The sequence below is a fragment of the Dendrobates tinctorius genome, unplaced genomic scaffold, assembly GCF_039654945.1.
Source record: "Dendrobates tinctorius isolate UK_male_01 unplaced genomic scaffold, ASM3965494v1 ptg000064l, whole genome shotgun sequence".
Taxonomy (NCBI): Eukaryota; Metazoa; Chordata; class Amphibia; order Anura; family Dendrobatidae; genus Dendrobates; species Dendrobates tinctorius.
In genome coordinates, this window is record NW_027361732.1 from 5,128,499 (window position 1) to 5,140,384 (window position 11,886).

The 11,886-nt window shown below is 43.3% G+C and overlaps 1 protein-coding gene across 1 annotated transcript in view; it reads left to right on the plus strand.

Moving 5' to 3' along the window:
• ESD (esterase D) overlaps positions 1–11,216 on the plus strand; it is a 73,339-nt gene extending 62,123 nt beyond the window's left edge. Inside the window, exons 5-9 of the mRNA XM_073580253.1 lie at positions 3,716–3,840; positions 6,674–6,793; positions 9,592–9,690; positions 9,771–9,938; positions 10,188–11,216. Of these exons, the coding sequence (XP_073436354.1) occupies positions 3,716–3,840; positions 6,674–6,793; positions 9,592–9,690; positions 9,771–9,938; positions 10,188–10,268 (593 nt within the window). The 3' untranslated portion in view covers positions 10,269–11,216. The remainder of the gene's footprint in view (positions 1–3,715; positions 3,841–6,673; positions 6,794–9,591; positions 9,691–9,770; positions 9,939–10,187) is intronic.
• The last annotated feature ends 670 nt before the right edge of the window (positions 11,217–11,886 follow it).

Here is an 11,886-nt window from a genome sequence, read left to right on the forward strand (position 1 = left end):
GAAGCAACCGGTCTTCTCGAGGTTTGGGAATTCACTCTCAAATGCCTGGATTGCAGCTAGCTCAAAAGCCAACATCAGGTTGTGTGGCTGCAGTCCAGGTTGCATGTTCTTCAGCTCTTGTAGCAATCTCTGTTATGTTGAACGGCTCTTGTCCGTCAGCAAGGCATACACTACAAAAACAACAAGGCTGCTGTGGACTACATGGATTGCATAAAGTTGCTTGAACAGTGATGATGTAGTGGAAAACATGCCATGAGAAAACCATTCTTTACTTTGGACCAGTAGATGGAGATTGTCTCTTGTTCCAAATATCAAGATACGGCTGAGTCCACTTCCTAATTAAAAGTGAAAGTATTCGTACAGGAAATAATGAGATAAAATAAAAGTAACAAGTAGCAGACAGAGAATTTCGGGATGAATTCACAATAAATTTTCCTAATCAGAAGCATCCGTTCATATCTCACATTAAAAACTCACATTTTGCTTCAGATTTTCTGATTTTATAACAAACGTAAAACTGAAGCAAAATCTGGTGTGATGGGGCTACACAATAGCTTTTTCTACGACATGTGTTGTCCCAGTGGAAAATGATATATTCCTGTTTAAAAATGCTTCCAAGCTTAAAAAATGTCACATTTTCAAAGTCGTGAAAGGATTAACGGCAGGAAAAACTAGCAAAATACAGAATTCCATGATGATAAAAGGTTTACATCAGGAAAAACGAGCAAACATGTAAGAAGTATTTGTGAAAAAAAAAAAAGCATACTAACTCAATGGTTCATTAGGTCGGGGTCATATGCAGCGTAAATGTGTAAATCCCATCCACATGCTGATGAAAAAATGCACAGTTAAAAAAAAAAATGACATGCAGTCGAGCAGTGGCGTGCCTACCATGTAGACAGGGGATGTCACTGCCCCCGGGCAGTCGGGGCCTGCCGCCAAGGGGTGTAATGCGCCCATGAACAGCGGGCCCCCTGGATCTATCATGCTCTGGTAGGTGCCTGTCACCTACTGGAGCATGGCAAGGATAAATTGATACCGCCGGCTGCTGCGCTGCGTTCCTCACTCTGCTTTGATGCAGATCCTGAGACGTGAGAGATCACATGATTGCATACATCATTGCAGGTCCTGTATCAAAGCAGAGGAACGCAGCGTGTGGCAGCAGGTGATGAATATTCACCCCTTGCCAAGCTCCGGTAGGTGACAGGCACCTACTGGAGCATGGTGTACCCTCTTCCCAGCACTAAGTCAGCATTGGAACTTCATTTCAGGCTGTTGGCAGGGGGAGTGGCTAAAGAGGCAGGCCGTCGCGGAGGAAGGGGGGCCCAGGCCCCTTAAAAACTTTGCTATGGGGCCGGGGCCAGGGCCAAGCTACTTATGTCCCTGCATGTGAATGTATGCTGCCATTATGCAAAAAAGATTCCAGCCATTCAGGCAAGGGGCTAAAATTCTGCACTAAAACCTGCACCCAAATCCATAGAGCTAAATAGAGATTTTGGTGTAGAATTATCTACACCAGAATAGCTGTAGATCTACAATTGTGGACTATCCACAGAGGTTAGGAGACATGTTAATGAATCCTTAAGGTCCATTCACATGCACTAAGTAGTTGCAGCAGACGATCTACAGCTAATTTATAGCAGAAAATTCTACACTAAAATTGACATCTAGTGATGCGGGTTTGATGCGACAACCTTGTCCTCTGGCTGTGATTGACAATGGCTGGATACCTGCAAATCATGGTTGGTGGACAAGGTTGCCACTCTGCTTATGAACATGGTAGACCACTGTATCTCAAAGGCAGGACTTCTACTTTATAGCTGAGCAGACAATCAGACTGCAACTAAACAAGTGAGGCATAGTTGGAATCAGTACACTATTCTCCAAGTTTCCCTTTAAGGCAAAATAATCACATAGTATTCTATATCAGCACTTTAATATATAATTTTTCACATTTGTGCAACATAAACTTTGCAATAATTCTGCATAATGGAAATGTTAAATGCTTACCAGAGTCATGCAGAAGGAACTGCTGCTTGATACCATCAATATTGGTCCCCTGGAACTCCTGGGGAATAACAAGTTGATCAAGGGTTTGGGGCAACCTTGGAATATTGCCAAGTTGCCTTGATTATCGTATTGTTCTCATCAGTGATGCTTTCTTTGGGAGAAGTGCTACAACATTAGAATGGGCTCCTGAAATCACTTCTGTGAGAATCTGTTGTGGTGTCTCCTGTGTTGTCCTTGCCCTGGTGACCGCCTCATTGACAAGTCGGATTGCTTCAGGTCTTGCTGCTTGTGCTGCGTGGTTGTGGGGATTGGTTACTTTCACCACTTCACCAGATGCTTCATTGGTCCAAACACGTCCCTTGCAAGTCGACCGTTTTTCACACACCCAGATGGAATGGACATCCTCAGCCGTTCGTTTGGAAAATACGTAAATGTGATTCTCGCAGACCAACTTCTTCCCACGTTTGGATAGAACTGAATTCATACTTGTAGAAAGTGAATTGCTGTGGAAGCTGACTGATTTTTTTTGTGCTAGTACACCTCTCTGTAGAGATTTTAGACACTGCTACATTCTGATGTAAAGGTGGAATAAGAGATAGTCTAATGTAACTTGCAGTACACCTGACATGAAAATGGTTACATCTACAACAAAACTTGCAAAAAAGCAGGTCAGTGCTGGGTCAGGTGAAAGTTCACAAAATGTTTGGATTTTAGAGTGGCTTACATTCCCCACCTAAATCGGGCCTTATTCACACTACATCTTTTGAATCCGTTTATTTTTTTCGTGTTATGTTTTTGTAACACAAACGTTTTAGAAATAATTTAGAAAATGTCTTGTTAAAATTGTGGGCAAAATACTCTGACACTAGAATGCAATCAGTTGTGAGGTTTACAGATGGAAACAGTTGATTTTAAAATGTTATAAAAGTGCAGCACTCTGTACAGTACTTTTGTGACATGTGGATTGACTGATGGGAATTCATGAACCACAAGGACAAACTGGCAAAACATCCAAACACAAAATTCTGGGGGTAAAACAGGGTGCGAAATATCTAGGAGCGAACTGCTGGGGGCAAAACATCTAGGGGTGGACTGCTGGGGGCAAAACATTCGGGGGCAAAAAATCTGGGGGCAAAACATCCGGGGGCAAACTGCTGGGGGCAAAAATCCAGGGGGCAAACCATTCGGGGGCAAACGGCTGGGGGCAAACCATTCGGGGCAAACCATTTGGGGGCAAACGGCTGGGGGCAAACCATTCGGGGGCAAAATGTGCGGGGGTGAACTGCTGGGGGGAAAAATCCGGGGGTGAAAAATCCAGGGGGCGAACTGCTGGGGGCCAAAATGTGCGGGGGCGAAATGTACCTGGGGGCAAATTACGGGGGGCGAAACTTCTATAACCGATGGAGTGAGATGTGTGATAGATGGGCACCAACTGTAGTTATTTGTCATTGGAATCCTGCCTCTAAATATAAGGAAACTGCTGTAAACTATTCCTGAAAGGACAGGAAGTGTGAGTCTAAAATAACCCCAGTTGTCAGTGAGAATTTTCAACATTTCTATGTTTTTTTTTAATACAGATTGTGATCTATAAAGAAAAATTGCCAAAAATGTTTAAAAATGCATTTAACTCACAAACCTGATTTTAAATAATAGGTCAGTATCTGATTACACATTCCTTTTAATTTATTTATCCTCCTTCTGGTAGGTGGCTGCAGTATCGATGGGGAAGATGAGAGCTGGGACTTTGGCACTGGAGCTGGATTCTACGTCAATGCAACTGAGGATCCCTGGAAAACTAACTACAGAATGTATTCGTATATTGTGGAGGAGGTAACATGACACATTTACTACAGTGGTCTGTCCAGCAGGACGACCCTAAACATACTGCCAGAGCTGCAATGCAATCTTTTAGATCAGGGATCCCCAACCTGTAGCTCGGTAGCCACATGTGGCTCGCGGGCCCGTGTTCTTTGGCTCGTGGCCATCTGCTAGCTTGATGCATTAGCATCAGGCCTAGCAAACATCTATGAAGAGCAGGTCTGCACATGGTGACTTTTGAGATTAGAACTCACGCAAGAGCAGATATGGATGTGCATATATGGGCCATGGGAGTGGAGAGTTAAAGGGGTGGTCCGAAGTCTAACTATATTACTTCCTAAATCCCTATTAGTGCTGTAATCTAAGCTGTTTTGTAATATACTTGTATTAAATTTACCTACCATTCCCTAATTACACTAACAGCTATTCTATATTTTTCTTATTTATTTGTGTGATGACGATTCATTTGAGAACCCCAGTGTATGCTGGGATACTCAAACGAAATGTCATCAGAGCAAGGGGCAGAGGCTGTCGTCACTGCTGTTTCAGGGGCCGTGCTCGTCCCTGCTGTGTCCCTCCTTGGGAGCTGTGCAATCTGCACAGTGACTGCTTCTGGTTTGTTGTCGGCTCAGATGAGTAATAGTCAGCGGTGTCAGGATACCTGGCGTACAGAAGACTAGCGCCGCTGTCGCTAGTAACATCATTAATCAGTGGCAAGGAGTTGGTACATTCTCCCCATGTTTGTGTGGGTTTCCTCCAGGTATTCTGGTTTTCTTGTACACTAAAGACATACTGATAGGGAGTTAGATTGTGAGCCCCAATGGGGATAGTAATAATGGTGTCTGGAAAGCACTGCAAAATATGATAGCGCTATAATGATGGCGAGCAAAATGAATGCAAAATATGTGGTTTTGTGCATTTACTGCAAATATATTATACACAGTGGGGAAAAAAAGGATTTAGTCAGCCACTAAATAATTATTTTCCACCATAGCTTGCAAAATAAATCTTGCCAAATCAGACAAGGTGATTTTCTGGATTTGTTTTCTCATTTTGACTCTCATAGTTGTGGTCTACCTATGATGTCAATTACTGGCCTCTCTCATCTTTTTAAGTGAGAGAACTTGCTCAATTGGTGGCTGACTAAATACTCCCCCAATTACCCCCCCCCCAGTTTATGTATATGTGTGTGTGTATATATATATATATATATATATATATATATATATATATATATATATATATATATATATATATATATATATATATATACACACAATTTATACACACACACATTTTTCGGACTTAAAGACACAGCTGGCTTTTAAAGGAGGGAATTAGAAAAAAAATTAAAGCAAAATATGTGGTCAGTTTGTACTTCATATGCCCTCATCCTGGTATGCATGGCCTCCTCATCCCTAGCCTTGTAGGCATGGCCCCATCCTTATCCTGGTATGCAGAGCCCCTATTTCCATCCTGGTATGCATGACCCCATTTTTCTGGTGTGATTGGCCCCCCCATTACCATCCTGGTATGCATGGCCCCATCATTTTCCTGGTGTGATTGGCCCCTCATTACCATCCTGGTATGCATGGCCCCATCCTTATCCCTGGTATGATTGGCCCCAATCCCTATCCTGGAATGCAGGGACCCCATCCTTGTCCTGATATAATTGGCCCCCATTCTGGTATGTATGGCCCCTATCAGAAAAATATAAAAAAAATACATAAACCATTACACTTGCCTCCTGCGCTCCCACGCAGCTTCCTCTTCTGATGCCAGCAGATTCTTTCTTCTTGTTAGCAGCGCATGGCAGTGATGTCATGCACTGCTTACAAGCAGAGCACAGCTGCCAGAATTCTCTGCTCTCCACACCGGGACTGTGTGCGTGGAGAAGAGTGCGTATTCATTGCTCTTTTGTATCGAGCAGTATCAACCCCAGCCACCAGTCTTTCACTTGTGCTGCTACTAAAGGGAATCAGTGTTCACTACATTCCACGCCTATGGGAGTGGAGTGCAGTGAATATTCATTGCCTTATGTAGCTGGGACACGCAAACGCCCGGCAGCTGCAAGAAGCCGGCGACTGCTGCTAACACTGTGCTCGCTATTAAGGAGAAATATATATTCACTCCTTTCCACTCCCATCTGCGTGGAATGGAGTGAATCTTAATTTCTCTTTAGCAGCGGGTACAGGAGATGGCTACAGCAGCCGGCTCCTGCCTCCTGTGACTCGCTGCTCCACTGCTGCCGCTATCCCACCTTTCCACCACATCCGGAACAGGTACCGTACATCCGGACTATAAGATGCACCCCACATTTTCATCCACATTTTTGGAGGAAAAAAGTGCGTCTCTCTGAAAAATACAGTATATATTTACTCACTGAAAAATATGATGAGTAAATGGGTATCTTGTTGCATAATTCTCATTGTAATAATGCTAATTATGTCACTGATATGCAGAAGAATGTACAAATACGTTGCCTGTGACGATAACATTCATTTCTGCGTTATCTTGTTAGTGCGAGAACTTGCATGTAATAACAAGCTATACTAGTAAGCTGAATTAGTAAGCTGAATTATTATTAGTTACATTGCGAATAATGCTACATTAGGCCTGAGCCCAGTACAACTGCAAGATCTGACTTCCCAAATGTTACCTAGCCCAAATGCCTCATGGGTAGTAAGATACATTTTTTGCTAATCTGGTATGACAGCATCACCTTCATTTTACTTTCAGAAGTTGCATATTGAATTGAAGTAATTTATCTGTTTTTATTAGAATTATTATTAATGTATTTTATTAGAATTACATTTCTGAATAATGTCCTAATTGTGTTTTCTAGCTACCTCAACTCATAAATGCAAATTTCCCAACAGACCCGGACAAGATTTCTGTTTTTGGCCACTCTATGGGTGGACACGGTGCTTTAATCTGTGCCCTGAAAAACCCAGGGAAGTATAAGGTAATATATGAAGAAAGACCGGGATTATTATATGGAGCAGCTAGCTGTCAGTCATCATTCAGTCTGCACTGCTGCCGGATGGAAACTGGCGATAACGACTTATCAGATATCGTATGTTGGGCAACAATCTGCTCTACTGCTCCATAAAGAGCCCCTTTTAAGTCAAATTCTTTCAGACCACCCAGGGATAGTATGAGTTAATAGGATGCTTTACTGATGTGTACAATGTCGGAAATGGTTAAATAGTGACAGGCAGTCATTTTGTGATAAACATCGCTGGCCACACGTCTTTGTGACAAGTGTAATCTGCAATGAAGCCATCTCCAGGATCCCGACGTTTAATGACTCATTCGTGGTGTTTAGATCTCCCGCTGATCAGCTAATGTCTCCTGACGTGCGCTGCGAATCTTAGTAATTAAGTGAAGGGCAGAGATGCTGGAGAAACCATATATAAAGTTCAAGTGCAGAGGTAAATAGTAGGAATATCATCTGTCAAGAGGCAACCTAATAGGAGATGTCATATTTTAGGAATGTGTTTTCTTGTCTGTCTAGTAGAAAACACTTACCGTATTTTTCGGACTATAAGACGCACTTTTTCCCAAAAAATTTTTTTGGGAAAGTGGGGGGGGGGTGCATCTTATGGTCGCAATATACTCACACTGGTGCTCTGTGGTGTGGTGGTGGCGGCAGGCTGTGCTTCGGTGCAGGGGCAGCGGCTCTCTGTTTTCTGAGGGGTGGAGGCTCCGCCGGCATTTTCTCACAGCCCGGAGGTCCCCGCACATCCGTAGCTGCCATGTTGCGGTGGCCTCCGAAAACATGGACGCCGGGAAGATGGCTGCCGGTCCGGGTACTGCGCATGCTCAAGTACAAATCTCGTCCCGAGATCTCTGGAGACGAGATTCAAATCTCGGCAACGAGATCTCGTCCCGAGATCTCATCTCCCGAGATTTCGGGATGAGATCTGTACCTGAGCATGCGCAGTACCCGGACCGGCAGCCATCTTCCCGGCGTCCATGTTCTCGGAGGCCACCGCAACATAGCAGCTACGGATGTGCGGGGGCCTCCAGGCTGTGAGAAAATGCCGGCGGAGCCTGCGCCCCTGAGCACAGCACCGCAAGCCACAGCACAGCGCCCCACAGCCCCCAGTACAGCACAGAGCCCCCAGCACAACATGGCACCCCACAGCCCCCCTTCCCAGCACAGCACGGCGCCCCACAGCCCCCAGTACAGCACAGAGCCCCCCTTCCCAGCACAGCGCCCCAGCACAATGCCCCCCAGCACGGCACCCCACAGCCCTCCTTCCCAGCACAGTGCCCCCAGTACAGCACAGAGCCCCCTGCACAGCACGGCAGCACCCCAGCACAGTGCCCCCAGTACAGCACTGTGCCCACACCACAGCCCCCCAGCACAGCACCCCTACCCCAGCACAGAGCTGCCACCGCACCAGCTTGGGATGGGATTCCTAGAGACCACCGCACCAGCCTGGAACACCGAACGACCCCTGTGACCACTCCTCCACCTGTACCGGATCCCTTCCCTGGTAAGCTGAATTCGGACTGTAAGACGGACCCCCATTTGACACATTATTTTTTTCCATATTTTCCTTCTGAAAATTTGTGGTGCGTCTTATGGTCCAGTGCATCTTATAGTCTGAAAAATACGGTAATGAAGGGCAACAGTATGGAGTGGAAGTAAAATCATCCCTCATTATAAGATCTGACCTTTTGTTTGACTTTATGAATAATATCCCTATGTGAAATTTACCTTATTTCAACATGGGTCATCAAGAATTTTGCTTTAAAATGGATTTATGAGCCTACATAGCATTATTAGTAATTTGTATTTATGACTGCTTTTTGTTTTACTGCTGTTGGAACTATTTAGAAATGTATGGCTAATTCTAGCTTTTCTTATGAGCTCTAGTTCTAATATTATTTACCAGCCTACTATACTTTTCTGTAAATAATAAATCTCTACAGTGCTATTTTTGGTACTTATTACAAAAATGCAATGGGTGCTGCCATTTTTTTTTAAGTCCTATCGGCTCTTCAGACACTGGGAAGAGCCCTCCTTGGCTTCACCCTAAGAAGAAAACAACAGTAACAGAAATTTGATTTTAAATCCACATGGAGGAGTTAACTGCTAAACTTGTCTCTTTGATTGAATTCTTGTATTGTGCCTCCCCCACCCCCCAAAACATTGAAAACGTTCCTTTTAAAGGGAACCTGTCACTATAAAAATGCAGTACGAACTGCAGGTACCATGTTATAGAGCAGAAGGAGCTGAGTAGATTGATGTATAGTTTAGAGAGAAAAGATTTGGTATAATCCGTGTTTTCATCATTTACACCTCTGCTCTTCCTGTGATATTGGGTCCAGTGGGCGGTCCTATGTATAAGTGTCAGTCACTGTTAGGACCGCCCTCTGGACATAAAATCCTAGAAAGAGCAGAGGTGTAAATGACAGATTATACTGAATCTTTTCTCACAAAGCTATATATCAATCTACTCCGCTCCCTCTGCTCTATAATATGGTGTCCGCAGATTGGACTGTATTTTCATGGTAACAAGTTCCCTCTAAGAATTTTCAGTACATTTGTGGGTCTGTGATGCGAGAAAACCCCCAAAATGCATTTGTCTTTCTCACTTTTTCATTATTGCCAATAAATATCATACTGTAAGGAAACATCTGCTTTTTATTGGGTTAGAATACAATGTATTATTCTTTCACCATGAAGTACATGTAATACCCACTGGTAAATTACAAGCTTTGTAAGTCTACATTTTGCTGTCTTCTCAGAGTGTTTCCGCTTTTGCTCCTATTTGTAATCCCATTCAATGTCCCTGGGGTCAGAAAGCCTTTAGTGGATATTTGGGATCAGACAACAGCAAATGGGAGGTATGTCCAGTACTATATCCGCATATCTCGGTCTTCTGTTCTTTATGAGAGATAATGTCATTCTTTCCTTTCTATTTGAGGCCTATGATGCGACTCATCTGGTGAAGACCTACTCCGGCTCACAGCTAGACATTCTAATTGACCAGGGGAAAGATGACCAGTTCCTCTCTGCGGGGCAGCTCTTGCCTGACAATTTTATTGCTGCGTGCACTGAACGGAAAATTCCTGTCGTGTTTAGACTTCAAGAGGTGAGGCTCCAGAATAAATTCTCCATATTAAGTTTATCAATCGCTTAAAGGTTTTCTAAACGCCCAGTGTGGATCCAGGGCTCGTAGCTAATGAGGCGAGGCGCGGCGCGGCGCGGCATATGTGTCATTCATTGCTTTTTAGAACTTAGTTTCCTACTGAGGATAACGCGTGTGTTGCTGCATCACTAAAACAAATGACGTACAATTCATTCTATGTGATTATTTTATGTTTTATCTACTTTCTTCCAGGGATATGATCACAGCTACTTCTTCATCACCACTTTTATCAATGACCACATCCGACACCATGCAAAATATCTGAATGCTTAAGTTAATCACAGTTATGATGAGGGTCTGGTAAAAACTATAACTATTATAATTCTAACTGGCATCATTTTTTGATCAATGTGAAAATTTGTGATTTCTATGTTAAAAGGGCTTCGATGGGTTGACTGGTTTAAAATGTAATTTGTGGCAATATGGTTGCCGGCCTATAAAATAACGACCTCTCGGGTTCATGATTGCCTCGCCCCCACCGCTCAGGCCTTTGTTAATAGGTTGTGTGGCGATGTCACATCTTCAGCATATATCACCTCTGCAGTCAATCACTGAGCTGAACGGTAAGGTCAGTGTACAGTAGATGGCACAAGACACTAATCCCATTGATTGGCTGCAGCAGTGATGTATCTTGTAAAAGCGACATCACCATTACAGCCCATTAACAAAGACCAGTGCAATAGAAGTGAGGCAACACTGGACCCTTGGATGGCAAGCAATCACTGTGATTATTTTACACATCTGCCACCCTATAGCCACATAAAATTTGAAACAAGGTAAGCCCTTTGATAATTTAGCAATGTGACATTGTCCATGTAAGGAATAATTGTAACAATGCAACAATGGGCAATAAGCTCATTGTCAGCTTTAGCACAGAGATTGGGCCCCTGCCTACCACCAAAGCTTTACTCACCTGATGGGAAGATCCTGCACATGTTATTCTAAGATTTGCATAGGAGTCATAGTAAGAGACTCATTGGAAGGCCGCAGAGGACCTCATCTAGGTATTTGGGGTTAGCTAACATATCTACTTTTAGATATATGGAAATCTTTTTTTGTTCAAAAACTTTCACAATGTTTCCAAAAATTGCCAAGAGGTTTCCGGAACAGTGTCTAGCCAGCGATGAGTAAACCTAGAGATTCATGGTTGACAATTTGTGAAATCTGAAGAGGAGGTAATGTGACCTTATTAATAAAAAAAATAAATCTTCAATCACTGGATGACTCGCTGTCTTTTTTTTTTTTTGAGAGGTACAGCAACAGGTGAATTTTGTTATACATGGCGCACCTGCCATGCTACCCGATGTGCTTTTTATTTCACATCTCAAACATATTTATTTCTAAAAATAAGAGGTAAAATATTTAATGCTATGACTTTACGTGGTTTACATTGTCTACCTGAATGAAAAAAATAATGCCCCATTTATCAAAGCTTTTATGCCAGGAGGTTCGCATAAGGGCTTTAAAATGTCGCAATATTTTTGTACAACTCGGAGTTGGGCCAAAAATGTTGCAGTTTTTTGCATTGTTAGAATAGTTTTGCCTAGCTCCATCAAAATGGGCAGAGCTAGGATAACACAGGGGCCTGATTGAGGTGCAACACCACAGTTTAATAAGAGCTGTGGTGTAACTTACACTAGAATCGTAGAATGTAAGAGTTGGAAGGGATCTCCAGGGTCATTGTGTCAAAGCCCCTGATCAATGCAGCATTCACTAAACCATCTCGGACAGATGTCTGTCTAGCCTATGTTTGAAGGAGAACTTAAAACTTACTTCAGTCTCTGACTGGAGTAATATTTCTGGGAAGAGAGATGCGCTGCTTAATGAAATGGAAACATCTGACTCTGCTACTCCCTCTCATCGAGACTGAAGTAAAATTCGCCCGTCTTGA